At 47.2% G+C, this 24,819-nt stretch overlaps 1 protein-coding gene across 1 annotated transcript; it reads right to left on the bottom strand.

The window, feature by feature from the left end:
- Positions 1-9,978: 9,978 nt before the first annotated feature.
- CLU (clusterin) lies at positions 9,979-24,818 on the bottom strand. Its single transcript, XM_066388595.1, has 9 exons — positions 24,674-24,818; positions 20,948-21,076; positions 19,571-19,719; positions 17,255-17,425; positions 15,349-15,760; positions 14,213-14,317; positions 11,358-11,587; positions 10,473-10,645; positions 9,979-10,230 (listed from the first exon to the last, which is right to left on the bottom strand). The coding sequence occupies exons 2-9, from the start codon at positions 21,039-21,041 to the stop codon at positions 10,221-10,223; spliced, it is 1,344 nt and encodes a 447-aa protein (XP_066244692.1). The 5' UTR covers positions 21,042-21,076; positions 24,674-24,818; the 3' UTR covers positions 9,979-10,220.
- Position 24,819: the final 1 nt, after the last annotated feature.

Below are 24,819 nucleotides of genomic sequence, written 5' to 3'. Positions count from 1 at the left end.
CATTCTGTTTCCCCAGGAGGTAGGAAGCCCTAAAACGTTATGTTTGCCAAGGAGCTGAGGGATTCCGTCATTCACAGGGTCCTCCTGCTACTGGCAGCGTCCTACCTCCAACCTCTTAGAAGGGGCACTACTGGTATGTGTTTGGGTACAGAAGTCATGCGTACTGTGCTCTGCTTTCTTGAGGGTCTTTCAAGTGCTCAGGTGAGTGCCCCCGCCTGGGGACTGCCCTTCCCAGATGGGATAACCTGTCCATCTGACATCCTGTAACTTCACCTGCAATGTGTCTATGTCAGGGGATGGTAGGAAAATGTGATTCTTTGCCTTTTTTTAAAAAATAAAGGTCAAGACTTATTCACTCTCTGCTCCGTCTTCTTCATCTCTGAGGTAATCCTCTGGGACTCACTGATTCCCTGGCTTCCCTCTGTGGGTAACAGGTCTGGACTTGCTTCATAAATGCTCTTCATATTCCTTTTGCACACATTTCAATTCACCTCTAACCCACTACCTATTCTTTCATGGAGTATCCACTGAACATCTACCAGGTGTGCTTTGGGGGAACTAAATAAGCTTAAAACAGGTTCTTGGCCTCAAGAAATTTATATTTATATTTTAATCCTATAGCTCATAAGAAGTTAAATCCAGAATATGTAAAGAACTCCTAGAACTCAACAACAAAACAAACAAAAAATGGTCAAAGAAATTGAATAGATATTTCTCCAAAGAAGATATACAAATCGTCAATAAGCACATGAAAAGTGCTCAACATCCCTAATCATTAGGAAAATGCAAAGGAAACCACAATGAGATACCACCTCATACACATTAGAATAACTATTATCAAAGAGAAAGAGAGAATAATGCATTGTTAAGGATGTGGAGAAATTCAAATCCTTGCTCTCTGCTGGTGGGATTGCAATAAAATGGAGCAGCCATTGATTACTACATGATCCAGCAACCCCACATCTGGGCACTCGCCCAGAAAAACCAAAATCAGGGACTCAGAGAGACATTCGCACACTCATGTTTCTAGCAGCATTATTGACAATAGCCAAAAGGTAGAAGCAACCCAAACATCAACTGGCAGATGATTGGAGAAAGAAGATGCAGCATATTCATACAATGAAATATTCTTCAGTCCCAGAAAGAAAAGAAATTCCAACACATTCTACAACCTTGAGGATCTTATACTAAGTGGAATAAGCCAGTTACAAAAAGATATCTATTGTGTGAGTCCACATCTATGAAGTAGCTACAGTAATCAAATTCATAGAGACAGAACGTAGAATGGGCATTGCCAGGGGCTGGGGGAGGGAAAATGGGGAGTTGGTGTTTAATGGGGACAGAGTTTCAATTTGGGATGATGGAAAAGCTCTGGAGATGGATGGTGGTGATGGTTACACAACTATAGAACGTACTTAATGCCACTGAACAGTACACTGAAAAATGGTTAAAATGGTAAATTTTATGTTATATATTATTTTACTCCAACAAAAACAAAGAAATGTATATTCTAGTTTAGGAAAACAAGACTGGCATGCACAAGACTTTGAACAGATACCAGAGAGAATATGATGAGTGTCGGGGAAGTTGCACAGCGTGAAGCTGTGGCTGGATACTGGCCAGAACTTCCCCAGAGGGGCTGGCTCAGCCAGCAGACACAAGTCCGTGGCCGTGAGGGCGAGAACTGGCCTTTCAGCAGAACCAGCTATGTCGTTTGCAGGGCCCAGTGTGAAACAGGAATTTCAAGAAGGGACAGCGCAGCATTAAATTAAGTACAGTGTCCCTATGAATACTGCTCAGGTCATGTCCCCACAAAAGCAGCCCTGCTCACCACCACCAGGTATGACTGTTAGTCTCATGTGTTAACTTACTAGACTGTAACACTGAGTTATTTCATCAAACACTAACCTAGGTGCTGCTTGTGGGTACTTCGTAGGTGTGGTTAACATCTACAATCCGTTGACTTTAAGGAAAGGGAATTACCCTCGATAATGTAAGTGGGTCTTATGCGATCAGTTGACAGGCCTTAAAAACAAAAATTAAGGCTTCTGGTAAAAAAACAAATTCTCCCTCAAAAGCTCCTGACCGAGTTCCCTGTTCTGGGGCTGCCCAACCGATTTCAGGCTTGGGAAATCAGGTGAGCCGATACCTAATACGCATCTATGCATTGCTTCCGTTTCTCTGGAAGACCCTCACTGATACATAAAGAGACGGTCTGGTAATGCTAATACAAAGTTGAGCATAGCAAGCTAAACCCTGAGGCTTTGGAAATGATGCAGTCCAAATCACTCTCATGTTCTACAGATGAGGAAAGCAAGGCTCAGAGAGGTGAAGAAACTTGTCCAGCATCACACAGCAAGTTAGGAAAAGCAGTGCCTTCAAATTTTTCAACCAAAGAATGTCTCACAGCCTCGTAATTTTGATAACTTGACTTTAACTGTTAAAATCTATGATTTTTGTGTGTGACAGAGACAGACAGACAGAGAGACAGATAGGGACAGTTAGGAACAGACAGACAGGAAGAGAGAGAAATGAGAAGCATTATTTCTTCGTTGTAGCTCCTTAGTTGTTCATTGATTGCTTTCTCATATGTGCCTTGATGGGGGCAGGGGGAGCTACAACAGAGCGAGTGACCCCTTGCTCAAGCCAGTGACCTTGGGCTCAAGCCAGTGGCCTTGGGCTTCAAGCCAACAACCTTGGAGCTCAAGCCAGTGACTATGGGGTCATGTCTATGATCCCATACTGAAGCCAGAGACCCCACGCTCAAACTGGTGAGCCCACACTCAAGCCAGCGACCTCAGGGTTTCGAACTTGGATCCTCTGCATCCCAGTCCAGTGCTCTATCCACTGCGCCACTGCCTGATCAGGATAAAATCTATGATTTTTGAGTCCTATTCCATTATGTAACTGTGTTTTAAACTTTTAAGCAGTGTTTTCTTTTCCAAATCTTTAAATGACATTTCTGCTCTAGGAAGGAGTGGCAAGCTTGTTCTGTGGCCTTCTGTCATCTCGCATATACCCCAGTGGGAGAAGTACAGACATTAAGGGACATACCACAATGGTTTAAATCTGAAACCTTAAAGTTTAGTAAAACTTTAAGTCCTGGAACGTTAAGCCAAAAGGATGTTCTAGAAATAGACTCTCTAATTACCAGAGAGTCCAGATACCCTTTCTGGTTCAGGCTTTTGATGAATATAATTTACTCTTCCTTTGATATGGAGTCTTTTGATGCATGAAGGTCACCGTTTCCAAAAAATACTCATTGCAGGATCCTTTTGATATTGAGCGGTGTGTACTGAGCCTATAGGGACCACTTTTTCTCTCCTTCCTCACTTCCTTCTTTCTACTTCTGCTCCAGGTTCCCACTGGCTGGCGTCCCCTCTCTCCTAATTGTCTGAGCCTCAGGTAGGATAAGCCAGCTCTGCCCCCTGTGCAAACAGTCCCCTCATCTCAGGAGACTTGGAGTCAGGTGTTCTAAGACTAAACCTCTACCAGTGTACAGTAGCATCTAAAAAGAAATAGGACAGGAGGAGGAGGAAGGGTGTCACCCTGGGCCAGTGCGAAACTTATCAGAATACATCACTGGGGCTGTCGTGCCATGAGTGGCTCTCACAGTTGAATTTGGGGTGAGAGATTACAAGCCAAAAGGAGACATGCAAATGTCACCAAGTAGAGAAGGTGAATTGTGGGCAAGTTCTCCCCTCGGGCAGATCCCTGGCCCCTGCACTCCACAGGTGCTAGCAGAAAGGGAGGGGTCTGGGGGTGCTTTGAGGGTCCCAAGAGGAATGCACCACCCCTCAGAAAGCCTTCCAAAACGCAAGGATGTGGGACATTTAAAGGCCCAAGACAGATGCCCGCTCACTCTACCTGTAGTTGTCTCTGCATAGGGATATCCCTAAATTGTCCCAGTCAGCCTGGCCACTTGCATGGGCTGGGCCCAGAGGATAGATAAAGGGAGGCGAATAGCTGGAGCTGACAGGAGTGAGGGCACCGCACAGGACAACTCTGGTCCTTCTCTAGAGGTCAGTATCCCTGGTCAGCCCCAGAACTCAAGGCGCCCCCTGGTGGCAGCTGTGCAGACCCAGCTGAGGTACGCAGGAAGTAACAGCAGCCTCCCTTGTGTGTGGCCTGCTAGTCCCAAATCACAAAGTGGCTAAGAATGGCACAGGAAGGGAGCAGACCCCGAGGGAGGCACGGGGTGGGGTGGGGGTGGCTGACAGGGAAGGGTCTCTAGGCCACAATACGTTTCAGATTAGAAGGCATTGGCCCTGGCCGGTTGGCTCAGCGGTAGAGCGTCGGCCTGGCGTGCGGCGGACCCGGGTTCGATTCCCGGCCAAGGGTGCATAGGAGAAGCGTCCATTTGCTTCTCCACCCCCCCCCCCCCCTCCTTCCTCTCTGTCTCTCTCTTCCCCTCCTGCAGCCAAGGCTCCATTGGAGCAAAGATGGCCCGGGAGCTGGGGATGGCTCCTTGGCCTCTGCCCCAGGCGCTAGAGTGGCTCTGGTCTCGGCAGAGCGACGCCCCGGAGGGGCAGAGCCTCGCCCATGGTGGGCGTGCCGGGTGGATCCCAGTCGGGCTCATGCGGGAGTCTGACTGTCTCTCCTCGTTTCCAGCTTCAGGAAAAAAAAAAAAAAAAAAGGCATGTGTCTGGTGCCCTGCAAAAAGGATCCTACCTATATGTTAGGTCTCCAGTTAGCAAACTGAAGCCAATGGCAGGAGCTACTGTATTCCAAAGACGGAAGACAGTAAACTGGGAAAATAGCTGTGAGGACCCTAATCCCAAGGGTCCTTGAGGGACCTATGCACAAAAGGGGAAAAATACAAGGCTGTGTCTGAACAAATTTGCACTAAATACATAAACCCGGCTGATCTTGGTTTACACTGGCTTATTCCCCATGTGGCAGGGCTTCACAGAGGTCAAGAAAGGCATTTTCCAGAAAATTCCAAAACAGAATTACCACGATTTCAGTTTGCTTTCATTTTGACATCCACAAAAGAATGCCCTTTCACAGAATCAGATGATGTTATGCTGTGCTCCAGATATTATTTTAAAGGCTAATTAATAACCTTGCACACTCCGGGTAGGTGAACAGGTTTGAATTTGGAGAATGAACATCTTTTGATGCTGTCAGTGCAGCTCTGTGATTTTGTGTAAATGAACACGAGCCGGCTGAAGACAGCTGCCGGTCATCAGGGAGCTCTCTGTGGAGGCGGGCAGGCAAGAGGAGCTGGACAAACTCCACTATTGCCCGCCCCACACTGAGCAGTGGTGTCATAAGCTAGGAGGGTTATGACTGAGGGGTTGAGACTATCTCAGAGATAAACAGAGAGTTTATTATTATTAACCTTTCACGTGGCCTGGCATTTACTGTAATCATATTGACTGATTTGGTAATCATCAGTTCTATTCATAAACCCGGCAGACCCAAGAACTTTTTAAGTTGTTTTTAGAATATTTAATACTTCCTGGGTTTGCCACACTATTCTGTTATTGCAGCTAGAATATACCAGCAAATGCTGGGTCTAGATAAGATACTGAGATAGGAAGCTCTGGACACATAAAAGGTGGCATTGAGGGCCCCATGGAGCCCGGAATCAGACCTGGGGTCAATCCCAACTTTGCCACTCACCAGCTGCAAGCCCGAATGGTCCCTATTATTTTTACAGCTACACTCCCAATTTCTCTCCCCTATATAGTTCATGTCTAAACTTTAAGCTTGGCTTTGAATAAGAGTTACCGGAATCTGTTTATTGTGGAGTTTCAACTCCTTTGGAGGCACAAACTGGAAACCAGTTTAGTCATTCTGACCGCTGTTCTCATCACTTGATAACATCTTAAGAAGATTGTTTAATGCCTCAAAAAGGTCACAGTCAGTCAACAAACAGCTCACTTTGGAACTTCCATCTCATATCCAAACACAGCTCTTCCCCTTCCCCATCGGAGGAGGAGGAGGAGGAGGAGGGATGGAGGAAGTGAGTGGCAGGACTCTCCCCCTCCCTCCCCCTCCCATTCGGAGTCCCCCAGGGCAGAGTAGGAAAGGGGCCTGGGCCAGTCAATAATGGTGTCTTTGGACAGGCCTTGAACTTCACTCGGGCACCTTCAGAGAGTGGCATCTGGGTCCTCCTTAGGCCCTTCCGTCAGTCTGAGTCTCCAGCGCCCTCTGGCTGGGACAAAGGAGCTGTTATATGGTGAGCATTTTCTTTTCTTTTTTGAATTGAGACCACTTGAATGTGTTATACTTATAACCACAAATAATAAAATGCATAGCTTTTTAACATTTTTTACGTTAAGCTCGTCCACTTAAACATTTTACCTAACCAGGTAACACACATTTATTCCTTACACAGAAGGATTCAGGTGTTTTTAAATTTCATATTTTTAAAGTTTTACTTAGAAAGTCCTCTTTTCAAGTATATATGTGACTGTTTTACTGAAAACTAATGTTTACATTGAAGTATTTTACAATATATGTGCCTAAATTAGGGCTCCAAGGTAAAAGCTGATTTTTATTTATTTACTTTTATATGTATTGACTGATTTTAGGGAAAGAAGAAGGGAGAGGGAAAGAGACAAAAACATCAACCTGTTTCTGTCTGTGCCCTGACTGGGGATCAAACCAGCAACCTCTGTGCATCAGGACAATGCTCTAACCAACTGAGCTATCTGGCCAGGGCAGACAAAAGCTGATTTTTAGAGGATAATGATCCCTACTCAGCAAATACTACATTTGTCTGTTTGTTTACTTGATCGTTTTGTCCTGAGCAGCCCTCTCTCTTCCTCCTTATTTTTTTTTAATTTTACTTTTCAATTATAGTTTACATTCAATATTATTTTGTTTTTGTTTTTGTTTTTTTGACAGAGACAGAGAGAGAAACAGAGAGGGACAGATAGGGACAGACAGGAAGGGAGAGAAATGAGAAGCATCAATCATCAGTTTTTCGTTGCGACACCTTAGTTGTTCATTGATTGCTTTCTCATATGTGCCTTGACCAAGGGATGGGGGGCTACAGCAGAGGGGGGGCCTACAGCAGAGCGAGTGACCCCTTGCTCAAGCCAGCGACCTTGGGCTTCAAGCCAGCAATCTTTGGGCTCAAGCCAGTGACCATGGGGTCACGTCTATGATCTCATGCTCAAACTAGTGACCCCGTGCTCAAGCTGGTGAGCGCGTGCTCAGGCCAGATAAGCCTGCACTCAAGTCAGAGACCTCAGGGTTTTGAACCTGGGTTTTCTGCGTCCCAGTCCGACGCTCTATCCACTGCGCCACCGCCTGGTCAGGCTCAATATTATTGTGTATTAGTTTCAGGTGTACAGCCCAATGGTTAGGCAATCACATTCTTTACAAAGTGTCCCCCCCCCCAGATATTTCCAGTCCCCACCTGGCACCATACGCAGCTGTAATATTATTGACTATATTCCCTGTGTACACCCCAAGATGACTGTGAGCATTTTCCTTCAACCCTGTCAGTTTGCCTCTGTGATCATGGTTTAACCCCAGGGGAGATGCTATCAAAAGCCTCTTGGAGGCCCTTTAAGAGAGTCGAGTCTGAGGCCAATGGCCCTTCCATGGCCCCCAACGCCACCACTCGGCGGCGAGTTCTGCTCTGCACACACACGCACAGCGTCCTGGCCCCACCAGTTCTCCCATTGCTGCTACTTCACACCGAAGGGCAGGCAACCAGAGGTTCTTCTCATAGGAATTAGGTTTAGGTATTTTCCCATCCAGTCCTTCCTGGTTACACGACACTTCTCTAATCAAGGCTGCTCCTGGAAGCCTCTGGAACTTGGGATAAACAACCCCTGGAGGGCATTTGTGGAACCTAAATGGATTACAGGAAGAAATTGGCCCAGGTGCTACTACTGCTGCTGGCTACAGTTACACCAGCTGTACACTGCACAACTCTGGGGGCATTCCACCCTTTAGTCATCAGAGATTCTCTCTTATTACAATTTTCTGGCAGAGGCCAGTCAAGTGTCAACACAGGGGCTCACAGCAGGTCGATGCCACCGAGGCTGATGCAAGTCCACTCTTCTCGGAACATCAAGGCCTGTTTCCCCTCTGCCACAAGACTCCTGGAAACCAAGGGTTCATGATCCAGCCACCCTGCCAGAATTACCAATATCTTGTTCCCATATCTTGATGACCTCATGTCTTGCCTCAGTCTGTCTACTGCTTTAGGCTGGAACTTCCATCAGATTTGAAGGACATCCAAAGACCCCCAAACCAGGCCACTGTGCAAAGGGGGGAGAGGAGGCTCTGTCTCTCCAGGTGCTAGTCTAGAATAGTTTAAGGAGTTTCATAAAAAGAAGCAACAAATAGATATATAATGACTGGCAGAATCTAGCAACATCACAATGGAAAACAGAAAATAATTTTTGAAACATGATGTGTGACATTAATGTAGTATATAATTTACAATTGCGGTTATTTTATCTAATGCTTTCTGAACCCATAGCCCTAGTTTATGAGTATCATGAAGTAAATCATACTAACTTTACTCTGAATTTTACTGATATAAATATTAAACTACTAGCTTCTTTGGACATAGGTTAAAGTTTAGAGTTTGTTGCTTGTGTGGCACAGGTATTTTTATTTTATTTTATTTATTCATTTTAGAGAGAATAGAGAGAGAGAGGAGAGAAAGACAGAGAGAGAGAGAAGGGGGGGAGGAGCTGGAAGCATCAACTCCCATATGTGCCTTAACCAGGCAAGCCCAGGGTTTCGAACCGGCGACCTCAGCATTTCCAGGTTGACGCTTTATCCACTGCGCCACCACAGGTCAGGCGGCAGAGGTATTTATAACTTAAAAGAGAGAGACAAGGGATAGTGAACTAAAATTATTATAGCTATTAATTTACATGTAGTCTTTGCTACAAAACTGAGATGCAAGCATACATTTTTGTTGTTGTTGTTGTTGTTTTGAGCAGAGTTCTATAATTAAGGAATACAGTTAATCCTTGAATGAGATGGGGGTTAGGAACACCAACCCTCCACCAAAGGCTTGATGATTTAATTTTGAGGTAAACTCCATGGTTAGTCAGGGCCACCTGCTGGCTGCATAGGGTACTGCAGCTCAGCCACGTTTCAGACAGTGGTGAATTCATCACCAGGAAAAACCCTAGTAGAGGAGAAATTCCTGTGGTTGAGGGGGAAGAGTCAAAGGTTGTATGGGCTGACAAACAATGCCACAGTCAAGAAGGTGGCACAGGGATTCCAAGCTCATAGAACTAAAACAAAAACTGCTTCATTTTGTTTTTTAAGGGACTACAGCAGGGGTTCCCAAACTTTTTACACAGGGGGCCAGTTCACTGTCCCTCAGACTGTTGGAGGGCCGGACTATAAAAAAAACTATGAACAAATCCCTATGCACACTGCACATATCTTATTTTAAAGTAAAAATACAAAATGGGAACAAATACAATATTTAAAATAAAGAACAAGTAAATTTAAATCAACAAACTGACCAGTATTTCAATGGGAACTATGCTCCTCTCACTAATCACCAATGAAAGAGGTGCCCCTTCCGGAAGTGTGGCGGGGGCCAGATAAATGGCCTCAGGGGGCTGCATGCGGCCCACAGGCCGTAGTTTGTGCACTACAGTTTCCATAAGGAAAAATACCAATTATGTATTAAAATACTAGGTATGTGTTATTATTACCCCTTTCTCACGCTAATTTTCAATGTATTCCTTCAGCAGATTCCCCTCACCCATTCAGAATATGTCAAGTTTTATCATGAGAAGGAAAAGGTTCACTTTTCAGAAAAATATTTTAGTTGGTTATCAGAATACATCTCTCATCCTAAAAGAAAGAATCCTTGAACTGGATCAACCTGATCATCACACTCCTTTTATTCTCAACTATCTGATACCTCCATGTCAGGTTAGCCACTCCTTTCCTTTTCCACTTCTTCCTTTTATTTTCTATGACCAAAAGGAAGGTGTATGGGAGGTAGAGAAACCCAGCAGGAAAGGAGAACACTCCAGAGCACACGGGCAGCTTTATTGAGTTAGTGACATGCAAGGGAAGTTCATCTCATGATCAGCAAGGGCAAGCAATAGCGGGCGGGAGCCGGCGGGCGCAGGCGCTGGGGAGGGTCAGGAGGGCCTCGAGGCCAGGGCCCAGCCACCTGGTGACATGCAGAGCTCTCTCTGGGGTCTGTGGTTCATCTCAGGACAGCTGGATTCAGACACCCACAGACTTGGAAAAGCGACATTCACATTTCACTCCTCCCTGAAAAAAGAAGTGGGAAGGCGGAAGAAGGTGAGGGCACTACATTGGATCAGAGACGGCAACCGACAGGCATTCTTATCAACCAGGAAGGAACCGCCTGGGAAGGAAGACGGAAAGTCCCAGTGCTCTCCTGGCTCCATCTGGGCTCTGCCGTCATTTGCAGCCTGGGAACTCAGCCCTTTCACCAGCTCCCAGGGACCTGCTGGGCCCAGAAGGGCCGCAGCAGAGGCCTGGATACTCACGAGTACTTCCGGCGATACTCCTGCAGGGCTTTCTCTGCCACGGTCTCCATAAATTTAGGGTCGTTCCTGGAGACTTCTGGGACAGTCACGGTGATGGGGTCGGAATCAAAGAGCTTCAGAACCACCTTAGTGAAGCCGGAGGGGACGCTGGAGTCGGAAGAGCGGGAAGCCACCTGGGAAGAAAGGGGAGAGAAAGGCGGCCACACTGGACTCATTTTGCAACAGAAGGCCGGCTTACATTTGGACCATTGACCCCTTTGCTTTTTACTAATCTCGACATGGGTACAACTCGCTGAAAGGAAATGCCCTCATTCAGAGACACTTGGTGGGTGTAAATGTCACCGCAAATGACCAGCTCAGGGGGAGCCCCACAGAGTGCAAAATGGTTTCCAAGCCACCATGTTTTCTTTGGGAAGCCACTGGCCTGGCTGTGGTAGAACAGGAGTCAGGGAAAGAACATAAGAAGGTTCCCAGGGCTAGAGGGAGGCTTTTATCATTGGTAGAGAAGGGCGCGCCAACCATGAGCTCTCCCACTCGGCCCAGGGCAGCAAGGCAGCTGCGTGGAAAGAGCTCAGGGTCACAGTCAGGCAGACCAGTTCCGATGCCCAGGCGAGTCACCTATCAGTTATCTGACCTTGAGCAAGCTTTTGAACCTCTCTCTCTCTCTCTCCTCAACTGTAAAATGGAGTCATAACATTGGAACCCTGCGTGGTGAGGCTTCCACACAATGATGTATGCAAAGGCCTTCTGTTTCCTGCCATAGGACAAATGCTCAATGAAAAGCATAAGTGTCCCTTTTATTATCATCATCCCATTTTACCCCCAGGGAGGGTCACATTGTCTCCAGGCCACACCCTGGGCCCCCAGCTTTAGGACAAGACTCACCGTGGTGACCTGGAGAGCATACTGGTCTTCGCCTTGAGTGAGATTAGCCAGCTGGGACACCCAGTTGAACTGCTCGTTCAGCTGCTTGAGCAGAGCGGAGGTGTTGAACATCTTCTGCTGGTAGGACCGGAGCAGCTCCTCGTACTCCCTGCTGAACCTCTCCGCCAGCTGGAGGGAACTGTTCAGCTCCTGCCGCAGCAGGTTCTGGGCGGGGTTGCTGGCCGAACAGTCTGCCCCGAGACGCGAAAACACAGAAGGCGGTCATGTGAAGGGGAAGTCGAGAAAGGAAGAAACACGAATGGAAATCGTGTTTGAACAGCGCTGGGGCTGGTCCCCCAAACTGTCATCCGTCGTGATGAAATAAAGAGCTCAACCCAGACCGTAACTCAACACATGGCTTCACTCTGGAAAACAGGGTCAGCTGAACTGAATGAACAGTGTGTTAGGGACATCGCTGGAGGCTGTGGCGAGCAGCGCCGACCACACTCCGAGAAGCACAGCTCTCAGCTCTCAGTGTCTGTGTGCTCAGACCTCGTGCCACTCCGGCTGGCCTCGTTCCTCCAGGAATCACTTCCAGAGAGGGGGCAACGTTACTGTAGCTACTGTCTGAGTGGCACCCGCTACATACCAGACAGACAGCACATAAGTGCTTTGGATATCCATTGTCTATAATAATCAGATGTATTCTAGAACTACCAATAGTGAATTTTTTTTTCACCAGTGATGAAATTGAGGCCCACAAAAGTCAATCACTTGCTTGAAGTGATAAACTACTTGTGGAACCAGGATTGAACCTAGGGCTCTAACTCCTGGACTTAGGCTCTTCCTATTCAGATTCTGTGTGTCTGGAAACTTCCCCATGCTTGTCTTTTGGGCATAGCTGTAGAGCTGGAAATTCTGGCCCCAAGATTCATTCAGCAGAAGAGCTGGCCAGTCTCTCGGATCACAAAGCACAGCAGTCTGGTGGCTGGGGGTCCTGGTTTCCCACTGACCATCATGGCTGCTCACCAAGCTCACCAGGAGGGCAGGGAAGATAGTGTTCATGCCTTTTGGTTCCTGAACACCCACTGTGGATTGTCAGATTGATAAGAGCTGGCAACTACCCAGACTCTCTAAAAACTACTGTTTTTTTTCTCTCCCTAAATTTCTCAAAATATTCCAAGGAGAGCACATCAAAACCAAGCAAGTCAGGGGAAAGACAGTCTTTTCACACTAAAGAATGGCCATCATTTCTATTGAATGATTATATGTAATCAGTTACATCAAATGATTGTATTACATGTAATCATTGGTATTGCAATAAAATAAATGTTAGGGGGGGCAAGAAATAGAATTACTGACAAGAAGCCAGGTTGGCAAAGATAATGAATAGCTTTAACTCTTTTATAGTACTAAGAAATAATTAGAAAAGTCATTGAGACTAAGTCTAGAGAGGGGGGCAGTTACTGCCCTCAAGGGATATATGACAGGGTCTGAAAACACTTTCAGTTATCACACTCAGGAAGGAGGTAGCTATTGGCATCTAGTGGGTAGAGGCCAGCGATACTGCCAAACATCCCACATGGCACACAAGACAAAGGATGATCTGGTCCAAAACGTCAATAGTGAGGAAACAGAAATTCTAGTCTGGTGTTCCTGGGCAGTGTCTGCTTATATGGTCACAAGAACCTTAAATAAGAGGTAATAAGTGTTCCTCAACATAGAAAAAAAGGTGGCTGTTTAGGTAAGCTGTGACCAGTGACCATTAAGATCAGTGCCAGGGGTGCCAATCTGAGCCTAGGCAACTGTATGTCTTTTCTTCTGGCCTCAACATGACTAACTTTCTTGATGTGAGGTACTGTGTCATTTATGCTATTCTAATGATGATATTTTATGGGAACAGCCCATGAGGCTTGGCTGGGTACTCATCACTTTTTCGTTCATCAGCCTCCTATACCACTTGTATTTATTTTGCAGTGGCTTCTAAAATTACAGGAATGAGGCTAGAATATTTAACCAGACTCTGAAGACCTGCCTTGGCAAATCCAAATGTATTAAATAAGAGCAAAGCCACAATATTGATCCTTTATATATGAGGGAAATAACTCTTTTAAAGCACACATTATTTTGGGTCAGGAAGTATTCTAGATGATTTTAGAGCTGAATCTCAAAGTAGGAAGAAACTAGCCAATGTCCAGATCCAATAAAACTGAGGGAAATTATTTCCTTTGCCTCAGGGACCAACCAACCAAACACAATGTTGCAGGGAAGCTAAGGGACCACCATTAGTGACCCAGGTGTGCTGGAGACAGAACACAAAGCCCTGGTTAAGGACACATCCCAAACACCTAACTCTCCCACATGGGTGTCCTGTAATCTTGAGAAGTCACTTAACATTTCTTTGACTGCGTTTCTATTTCTGTAAGATAGGGACATTAATTGTACCCAATCCAGGGTCATCCTGAGGAAATAACTGTTTGCAAAGCATTTAGAACAGTGCCTGGCACATGGTACATGTCTGCTAACTGGAAAACATACTATTTAAAATGTCATCATCTGCAGAAAAAAAAATGAGGATGTCTATTTTTGGCCCTGGGAAAAGATCATTGAAAATCAAAAATGATTGCTTTTTAAAAAAGTAGAGCAGCCCCTCCCATGACTTCCTGTTGGGCATGTGCTGGATGACTTGATAAGCACTTTATATACTATTTCCCAACTTCAGGGACACCTCTGCATCCTAACCCTTGTCTACAGATAAGGGGCCCAGGCCATGGGAGGTAAAGAACTTCCCCCAGGGCCACAGCTAGAAAGCAGCAAGGCTAACCCATAAAGGCAGCCCCACTGAGGTGCCAGGGACCCAGGTCTCCCGGACTCACCCACTGACAAGATCTCCTGGCACTTGGCACACTGGTCCTTCATCCTCAGGCACCCTGTAGAGTTGTGGCGGATCTCTTTGCACACTGAGCGGTTATTGTTGTCGCCTGGAGACACACAGGAAGAGGGAGTCAGGCTGAGGGGCCATACAGAGCAATAGAGTGACAGGCCATCCCGATCTCCCTGACCCCTTCCACACTGCTGTCTGGCCCTTCAAGATGGTGCTGCAGGCAGAGCAGGTTGGAATTGGCCTGAAGACACAGGTCTCTGGTCAGAGGTCCCTGAGGAAGGACCAGAAGGTAGTTCTTAGGGTTTCCCCAGCTGGGTATGGTCACCCACCCACCATTTCCACCTGATAAACCCTCTCCAGCCTCCACATTCCTCAAACTATCTGCACATCTCTTTGGCACCAAAACCCATTTTGCTCTGCATTTTACCTGACCTATTACTCCCCCCGTGGCCTGTCAGCAAGCCCCTGGAAGGCAGGAGTGGGATTCTCCTTACAGCTTCCTTAGAACACAGGGCTCCCTCGATATGGATATGCAGTAGATGCTGGTTCAATTCAACAACCTCCTCTATTTTCAATGTATTTGAAGCCAAACTCTGGTGCCAGTCCAACTATACCATTTAGGAGATGGTGTTGGCCAAGTGATGTCTACTGGTTCCATGAAGAAAATCACTTCTGAAAGTATTGGCTTTTCACGTCCATATTAGACTTCATTCATTCAAAATATATTCATTGTGTGCCCATTCTCTACGAGGCCCTAAGTTACAGCCATGAACAGCTTTCTTAAGATTATATGTGTCCATGGCATCCAGAAAAATCCACCTGAGCTTCCAAGAGAAAAGGATCAAGAAGGAGGAGTCAATGTGATGCCCACCAGTTGCTGGAAGGGGCACAGTCCCACAGGGCTGGATTGGACCAGGTCCCACTATACCAGCTGCAAAAACTTGGACGTGCTCCTCTGTCTCTGTCACTATGTCCTTAAATGGGGTTAGCACCACCCTCACAGCATTGCTGGAGGGAAGTCAAGACGACACATGCCAAGCCCTACAGTAGTTCTTAGCACCTTATGGGTTTCTCAATAAATCATTAGTTCCCATCCCTTCTTAGGGAAGAATGAGACACCTTTCTGACCTGCTGTGAAGTCCTCCATTGGGAACTGGAAGGCAGGGCTTTGGAAGTGGACATCCATGGCCTGTTGAGCCTGGTGTATCATGTCAAAGAAGGGCTGGAACATGTCCTGGAAGTTCCGGGGTTCAAACATGGGGAAAGACATTACATTTCGGACAATGCGGGTCTTGGGATGGAAGAAGAAAGGCCTCCTCGGGGACGAGACTAAGGGCGAAAAGTGGAAGGGATCCAGGGGCTCCCGGGCGAAGAGTCTGTTCTGGAAAAGTTCGTCCATAATTCTGGACGCCTGGCTGAATCTGTCTTCCATGGTGTCCAGTATGTGGGTCTGCTGCCGGTCATTCTCCAGCAGGGAGTCGATGCGGTCACCGTTCATCCAGAAGTAGAAGGGAGAGCTCTGGTTCAGGAACTCCTCCAGCTGTGACAGGCAGAGTGGGGAACAGTTGGGAGACGCTCACTAGAGTCCCAACCTCCTGCACCTCCTGCTGAGATGGGCCCGGCCCAGCTCTACATGCACTTGGGTCTCCTCAGAGTCTCACCGCATGTGACTGAAGACCCCACTAGGACTGGCTCTCTGCTTCCTGAACTGTTAGGCCAGTGCCCTTCCATTCAACTCATCCCAACAGAGAAGAGTTTAGAAAAACCTGTGAGGCTGTGAGAGTCACAAGGCCCATCACTTGAGATTAGTCTGCTTCTGCTGTCTTCTTTAGCCACCAGTGATACCCACCTCTGCTTGGCCAAAGACCAATTGCTATGTCTTCAGTGAGTAGCAAAATTCATGAATCCCAACTTCCCAACTATCGAGGCCCACAGGGAAGGATGGCATGAACATTAATGTACTATAAATTCTTAATTCCTCCTTCTTAGGTGGACACAGGGCTCAGCCATACCATGAAGCAGTTTATGTATTCCAGTGAATAACTGCTGGATTAGAGTCTTCTAAGAGATGGCAAATAACCAGCGCAGCTGCTTTTCATGACTCTCTGTTTCTGCACTCACAGCAGACATTACCAACTGATAGTGGCATTCTGGGCCCAAATGCAGCCGGAACTAAACAACTGCATCTATGAAGTGAAACTGGGATACTGTGATTTCTAATAAGAAATATATATTTGGCCTTTGACCCTTGCTAACAAAAAGTTCTTAAAAACCCTTGGAATCTCCTGTGCCGAGAATAAAGGTGTTTTTATGTTAATGAGGTGACTTTTGGAAAACACTTAAGGATAAAGGAGGCTGGCTGCTATGGAGGTCAACCCTGGTTCAAGGGGTTGGAACTTCCTGGCCCACAGCCCGATTTCAGGAGGGGGGGGAGGAGCTAGAGGTTAAATCAATCTCCAATGGCCAATGATGTCATCAATCATGCTTATGTTAATGAAGCCTCCATAAAACCCAAGAGGACAAGGTTCAGAGAGTTTGTGGGCTTGTTGAACACTTGGAGCTTTGGAGAGAGTGTTGCACCTGGCGAAGAGTATAGAAGCTACCTGTCCCTTTCCCACACTTTTCCCCTCTTCCATTTGGCTGATCCTTTCATTATAAACCTGTAATTTAATAAGTAAAATGTTCCTCCCTGAGTTCCATCAGCTACTCTAGCAAATTAATTAAGGAGGGGGGATTGCAACCTCCAATCTATAGCCCAACAGTCAGATGCGCAGGTGACAACCTGGACTTGCGATTACCATCTGAAGGGGGCGGGGGAGCAGCTCTGTGGAACTGAGCCCCTCGCCTGCAGGATCTGACGCTGTCTCAGGTAGACAGTGTCGTAACTGAGTTGAATTGTAGGACACCCAGCTGATGTCGGAGAACTCCCACACGTCGGAACTGGGTGCAGAACAACAGAAGTATATTGCATTCGGTTCTCCTCATTCTCCTCTCAGAGCCTAGGCTGCACAGAGGCAGCGCTTCCCCTTCTCACCTGGTGGCCAACCATCCCCGAGCCACTTCTGCAGACACGCGCGTAGAACTTCATGCAGGTCTGTTTCAGGCAGGGCTTACACTCCTCCCAGAGAGTCATCATAGTCTCATTGCACACCCCTTCAGATGCCTTCAGCTTCGTTTCAGTATCTCTGGTATCACTTAGGGCATCCTGCAGCAGGACACGAAGCAGGTTAGCCGCACAGAAATCACAGCTTCACCTTCCCCAGCACGCAGTGGAACGGGCTCTCCACCCCCGGGCAGACCTTTGCACATCTGGCCACACAAAGTGCCAATTCCCACTCCGCTCTGGCTCATTCGTTCCCTCTTTGGCCTATGTGGAATTCCCTGCCCACCAGCTTTAAACATCCTTTCATCTTCAAGACCCAGCTGTTCCTTAGCCCCCCTCAGCCACTAGACGCCCTGAGAACAGCTCCTTCTCTGACACTGCACCTAGAGTCTCTACCCCAGAATTTACCTCCCACTTCTACCTCACTTCCTACGCTCAAGTTCTGGTGTTTAAATGTCATCTTCCAAAGCTTCTGGAGGCTCCTTGAATCTTACCTTTCTACTGGAACTATGGTCCCCGGCATGCCACAGGAATAGGCAAGCTTCCAAGTGAAAGTCACAACCACCACCCAGACTCTCTAACACGCCCATGTCACCTGACTCAATCATTCTTTAAGAATCTATGCCAAGGAATTCCTGTGATAAAAGACAAATCCTTATGCCTAAAAGCATTTGTTCCCATATGTATTTATGGCAAATATATATATATATATATATATATATATATATATATATATATATTAGAATTAATTCAGATACTCCAAACTAGAGGACAAGTTAAGCGAATTGTGGTACATACAAAGGGTAGATAAGTACATCATTATAGGAGATGTTTATAATAAGTTTTAATATTAGAGTAATCATTTTTTATATTAAAAATTCATGATTTTGTCAAAAAGCATAGAGAAAAAAAATAGAAAGAAATCAAATGTTAACAGTGAATTGTCCTTAAGTATAAGAATTACAGAAAAACTTTTCCACCTCTACTTTCCTCTGTTAAAATCTTGATGAATGAGTGTATTACTCTTCAAAGAAGAATTAATTAGATCATGAAATCACCATAAAGATCTGACCATGAGGAGTTCAAGTTATGTGATCTTCACCCTGCTCTCTGTCCCCTGCTCCGTGCTGAGAACAGCCACCACACCTCCTACTGAGCCAGTTCAGAAGCGTCAGCTACGCTGGTCACTCCTTTCTTTCAAGTTCACATATTCCTCAGCTAAGAAGTAAATGGAGTCGTTTTCCAAACTTGATAAACTTTACTATGAAATCCAGATGGTCAAATATCAAACTCCAACATTAACCATAAAATTCGGGAACACGACTTGCCCCTCCCTCATGAGCTATTTGGGGATTCTCATAGACTAGTGGGAACTAATACTGATGCTGAGACAGAACATAAAGTTTCTAAGAGTTAGAGCTGCAGCCAGGCCAGCAGCTCCTTAAGTAGCTTCCATTAAATTGTGCTAAAAGCTATCAGGAAAAGTAAAAAAGAATTCCCTGGTCAATTTGATTTGGAAAACACCAGTTTAAGTGAAGTTACAAAGGTTTCCTCACTGCAGAACCTCTCAGAGCCTTTAAATGCTTTTGCTATGCATTGTGGATCATGAATATGGGGGCCCCCTCTTCACACCTCCTTCATTAGGGGTAGGGTGGCAACAGAAGTCGGTTTTTAGGATACTCTTAAGAAGACTACCAATTTTAAAAATAAATCGTTCACTGAATTATAGTGTTTTCATTTTGTTGAATCATCAAGCACAGATTAGAGTCACTATGTTCACTATTGGACTTAGATGTCTCCTTATGAAGTAGCCCAGAACTCTAGAAAGACATGGGCAATACGATGAGTGCTTGCTTAATCCCAAACGTATCGCACCTCCCAGATAAGCTTTCGGAAGGTAGGATGCCATTCCCTTCCTACACAGTGACAGACGCTCTTCAAAGTCTACCTTGGAGCTTGTCCATAGTCAGGGTTTGAAAAAATCTATTGAAGTGAATGTGGATATTGGGCCCTGAGCCAGGCCTTTAACAAAGGCAGATCCAAGTTCTCACCCTTTGAAGCTTTCAAAAGCAAATAACCCCTCCCTATTTCTTAACTACAGTCCCACTGTCAGGTGACAGCCCTGGAAAGACAGAGAGGGTCAACACAGCAACCTAGCAGAACACCCCACAAGGAGCCAGGACCCCCCCCCCCCCGCCCCTCCAGCAGAGAGGCAGAGGTGGGCATGGTGACCCAGCTCTCCCTTACCTCTTTCTTCTTCTTGGCTTCCTCCAAGCTGACGAGCAGTGATTTGCGCTCATCGTTTGTATGTTCTATTAGGCTCTTTATCTGTTTCACACCCTTGAAAGCATTTTTCACTTCCTTATTGATGTACTTACTCCCCTCAGTGGACATTTCTGCAAGAGGAGGGCAGGGAAGTAGAACACAGTGAGAGGAAGAGATGGCGCTGGCGATAGAACCCTGGACCTAGCTGTGATGGTCAGAAAGGCAGTGGGTCCGGAGACTGTCAAGGCTGTAAACTTCTGGCTGGCAGCCTTCGGACCCTGGCTTTGCCCTGACATTGGTTCCCATCACCGGGTTCACTATGGACCTAGAGTTTGAGAATCGACTGTACTGGCTGTTCAGAAATGCTCGCCATTGGAGCCGGCGCACCCCAGAGTGGGGGTGGTGGCACTACACCCCTACAGACTGGACGCAGCGCCTACCCAGCTGCAGAAGAACATTTTCAAGGGGAAAAAAAAATATCTTCGAAGAGTAACTACTTAACCATTAAAATAAGAATATTCTATTTTGGATACAAGTCTTTCTAGAATTCAGTTTAACCAAATATCTGAACTTCTCTCCAATTCGCAGTGACAGAGACACAAAGGTGAATTTCTAGCACTCTTCCTCAAGGGGGCTGTGACAAGACATAACAACACGTGACCAATGCCACGAGCTGGACCTCGCATGCATTTCCTTTAACACTCCGGGCACCATCCCGGTTTGTTTCCAGGCACAAACCGGGGAAAAAGCAGCACAGTGAGATCAAGACGTTTGCCCAGGGTTACACGGCACGCGGGTGGCAGGGCCAGACTCATACTGGGTCTGATCTCAAAGCTGGGGGTCTTCACTACTACCCAGAGGATTGGTCAGCTGGTAGGGCAAGAGTCAGGGGAGGGGAGGATGGATTTTAAGAAAGGCCTGGCGAAGACGGGACCACCAGCCGGGCTCTGAAGGATGATGAGCCTCATATTGAATAGTCTTTTTCCTTCCCTATGGTTTTCGGGGTGAGAAGGTGCGGATGCATGTACCTATGGAAGCTCAAAAAGGGGAGCTCCACAAAGGCTCAAATGGTCCAGACTTCAGGGGCCGTCATGGAGGAGGTGTGGGCACTGGGCTGCACAGACCAGAAAGGGAACCAACGAATGAGACCCAGCAGCCAGAGAAGGCTTCTGATACACCTGCAGGTGCTTGGAAGCCGGCCTGACCACAAAGAGCCTAGGCCCGCGGTGGCCGGGAAGGAGAGGCTCAGAGAAGGGCACAGCAGGCAAACACAATTTCATGCACAGATAAAATGGCCTTTAACCTTTGGGGCCCTGACAGGGAGGAGGTATGTGCAGAGGGGCGTGGTGGTCTACTTACCCTGGAGCTCTCTATCTGAGACTGCCGGGTCGCCCAGCACCTGCCCACTCTCCCAGGTCATCAGCAGCCCCACCAACAGCAGTAGAGTCTTCATCTTGCCTCCTCCAACTCTGGAATTTTAGCACGCTTCTGTTTGTAGAGAGCAAGACACTGTCATGGTAACAGCTAGACAGCCTGCTGGTTTCCGGCCCAGCCTGCAGCAGCTTCCCAGGAGCCCTGCAGAGTCCTTGCCATTAGCTAGGGGGTCTCAGCTGACATCACTGCATTTTTATCCCCAGGAAAGTTGGGAGAAAATATCAGACTTGACAATGGACACTTTCAAAAGAAAAGGGAGGCACTGGGTACAGGGAGGAACCACAGGACCTGCTACAAAAGAAACGAGAGTTCTGGAATAAGAACCCTGGGCTCAGGTCCAAGCTTTCCTCCTCCCCCTCCCCCTCCTCTTCCTCCATAATAGCTAAATATGCCCGAGCAAGGTGCACACACTTTCCGCATCCAGACAGGCGTCTATCTGATCATACTGGTCCACATCAAAAAACCCCTGAAAACATCTCTCTTGGATCACTCATCTGGCCCTCTCCAGTCCCTGCACCAAGTGGGGACTGTATCCCAGACCTCAAACTCCCCACCTCCCAGGAGAATCACTAATCCTGCCCACAGCAGGCATTGCACAGCACTTCTCCCAACAAGCCTCAGCACCACTTAAAACTAGTTTCAAGAGTCTGCAGCACCGACAGACAGACAACCCTTTGGTGGGCACAAGAAAAAAAATCCACTTGTCACCCCTAGTGTGAGACTTGTACCAGGATGCATAGATAAAGGGTAAAAATAAAGAGTAGATCCAGGAAGGAAAGACAATCGTCTTCAGGAAATAGAGAGGGAGGGGCAAAGTCAAAGGGTTAACACTGGGACAAAGGGGCACTTGGGCCCTGTTGCCTCCCCAGGAGCAGTCCCTCTGGGAGGACATGTGCCTCTGCTTTGCTGGGTCCCTTTCACATGGTCTATTCCCTCTAAATCCACAGCAGGGTGCCCTGCCAAGGTGTTCCTGCCACCACTCTGGGCTGGCTGCCCTGAGCCTGGGGACAGCCGGGTCTTACACAATAGACCCTTTCCCAGAAGCCGAAGTTGTTGCATAAAACAGAAGCCCCTCCCCTATAATCTGTCCCTCATTCCAAAATGATTATCTGAACTCGCCCATTTCTCATAACAGAACAGGAAGGCGGGGTACCCCCTTCTTGAAGTTCTGTACCTCCAAAAACTGCTCTCAGCTCAGCAGGCCCATCTGGAGACTCAGTAGAACATTAATAAGGCAAACCCTTCGTGAAAGTAATTAGTAAGGCAGCAGGGCTGTGGTTCCAGAACCAGCTGCACAAAGTGCATTTAGAGCAGGGAAGAGAGGACCAGTGCCTTCCCCAAAGACGGGTGGGAGGCTGAGCCAGGGCACTATTTCAGGCCCCCCAGAAGGTCCCGGTCTATCAAGTTCTGCCCTAGCTATTCACTGAGGCCTGAAACGCCTCAAGCAGGGACACAGCCTTGGTCACACCAGAGAAAGTCAGCGAGATATACACCATTCCAGGTGAGGTCCCTGGTAGCAATGACTTCTGAGAAATCCAGAAGACAAGGTATTGGGCCCTAAAGAAAGGGGAGAGAGGCCAGCCAAAGGCAAGAGCATTGGATGAGGAGTCCAGAGACCCAGCAGACAGTACAGGGTCTCCCAGCAGAAGCCTGGGGTTCACAGGGAGACATCGACCTCAGAGTCAGGAAGGAGATCAGTCTTCTGCTCAATCCCTTCACTCCAGAAGGGATGCCGACCCCAGAGACAGGATGGGGCTCCCCATGGCCCGCAGCAAGCACATGGCAACCCCAGAATGAGAATCCAGCTCTCCCAACCCCCTAGTCCAGTGTTCTTTCCTTGACACCAAGCCCCTTAAGTCTCTGAGTCTCAGTTTCTTCATCTATAAAATGGACCTGGCATAGATCTCAGAGATGTGAAGGTGTTTTGTAAACACAGGGTCTTATAGAATCACTGTGAATTCTGATTACTTCACTATTTGACATAGGACCAAGTGTGATCATTGGCAGTATCCCTCAGGGAAGTGGGCGCAGGTGGCAGATTTGGAGAGGGGCAGAGGAACAAAAGCAGGCACATCGGGGCCACCCCTGGTCCTTTCTTGACTGTGTGGCTTTGCCTTAGTGAAATGACCTGCTACTTTAAAGTTCCTCTGACTCACCAGGGGCAAGGGGGTCTTGTTATAATGCTGACCCTGATTCAGAATCTGCATTCCTAACGAGCTCACAGGTGACACTGATACCGTTAGTCCCAGGACAGCACTAGAACAGCGGCGGCACGGCTACCTGCCTTTTTGTACTCACGTGCCTCCCCTCTCATCTCCTGGCCTAGGCGCCTGGCTGGCAACTGCTCTGATTAGATGAGCCATGCCAAGGCCCTCCTTTCCCCACCATCACCAGGCAGCCTTCTCCCCCAGGAGGCCTTAAACCACACAGAGGGAGCCTGGGGAAGACACGGGGACCTAAGCAAAGCAGTCACACAGCTTATAAACTGCAGGGATTGAAGCCCAAGGCCCAAGCTTCTACCTACTTCCTCCCCAAATGTAAAAAAACAAACCAAAAAGAAAAATAAGAAAATAATGCACCAGTAATTCACACCATCCTGAGACAAGTATTACCACTGTGGTATAGCTCCTTCTATTTGCTATGCATTTGTTTACAGATTCTTTACATTCACTAAAGCAAATATTCTTTAAAAGCACAATTTTGTGATGATCTAATAATATAGACCATTTCCTGATATACTCTATTTTGCTATCCTACAAAACTAGACATTTAAATAGTAATTTCCCACTATTATAATGAACACTGCTACGAGCATCCTTTTATAGTATCTGTTCTTACTCTTAAATTCCTAACCTTCCTCTTTTAAAAATAATAATAATCAGTTGCTTTTTCTTTTCATTAGGTCCAGAAATTCTAGAAGGTTCTAATCTCATTTCTGACACCTATTTGCTGTTTATCCTTGGAGAAGGTCCTAAACCGCTCCAGGCCTCAGATTATCATCTATAAAACCAGACGGTTGAATCAGACGTCTGACATCTGAGGGAGGTTGTGTGACTTTCCTCTTATGTACCCTGATGCATTAGGAAGCAGAAAGAGTAGGATTTAAGTGGTTGCAACATACACTTAAATCAAACCATCATTCTTATCAACACACTACCCAGAGAACAAGAAAATCCTGAAGCAAACAGGATGACTCAGGCATGTAAACTGACAACCACCACCGGAGATGGTGCCTTTACAAGGAAGATGCTGCAGAAAGACCCTAGTGCAGGCGTACTCTCCCACTCATTCATTAGCCTGGACCTCCGGCAATAGACACCAGTTCTCCAACTCTCAGTTTACCCCATCTTTGCGAAAAGAGAATCATTACACCTGTGCCATTTACCCACAGAATTATGGTTGCAGCTGATGAGCTGAGTCCTAGCCTGTGCACCGCCCCCACCAATTTGGTCCTCTGCTCCGGTGCCTGGTGATGGGGCTCTGGCCACCTATCTTCCCAGGCTCCCTCCCATCTATCCACAGCGCAGTTCTGACGGCTCTAGGACTACTAGCGGTTGTCCTTCCCTCTCCTGCTTGCCAACCCGCCAACCCCCCAGCCCATCGGTCCTGGTGAGGCTCTGCGCAGGCATAGGAATGGTAGGAACCTCTCACCGGTCAGTGGTGCCCGTGCGCTCCTCCTGGCGACGCGGCGTAGTGAGCACCGTGCTGCGCACGTATTTATAGCGCTCTGCCTTGTATACACCCCCTTTGGGGCTGGCTGCAAACCTGCCTGACTCACGCCCAAAGAATGCTGGGGA

The sequence above is a fragment of the Saccopteryx leptura genome, chromosome 1, assembly GCF_036850995.1.
Source record: "Saccopteryx leptura isolate mSacLep1 chromosome 1, mSacLep1_pri_phased_curated, whole genome shotgun sequence".
NCBI classification, from domain to species: Eukaryota; Metazoa; Chordata; class Mammalia; order Chiroptera; family Emballonuridae; genus Saccopteryx; species Saccopteryx leptura.
The sequence above is the reverse complement of the archived record's forward strand: the minus strand, read 5'-3'. Positions and strand labels throughout refer to the sequence as shown.

Excerpts from the sequence above, each read along its gene's own strand:
- CLU (XM_066388595.1), bottom strand. The coding sequence starts at position 21,041 with ATGAAGACTCTACTGCTGTTGGTGGGGCTGCTGATGACCTGGGAGAGT. Across the intron at positions 15,761-17,254 it reads CGGGGATGGTTGGCCACCAG|CTGGAGGAGTTCCTGAACCA; the intron begins GTGAGAAGGGGA and ends TGCCTGTCACAG. Across the intron at positions 10,646-11,357 it reads ATGCTCTCCAGGTCACCACG|GTGGCTTCCCGCTCTTCCGA; the intron begins GTGAGTCTTGTC and ends CTTTCTTCCCAG.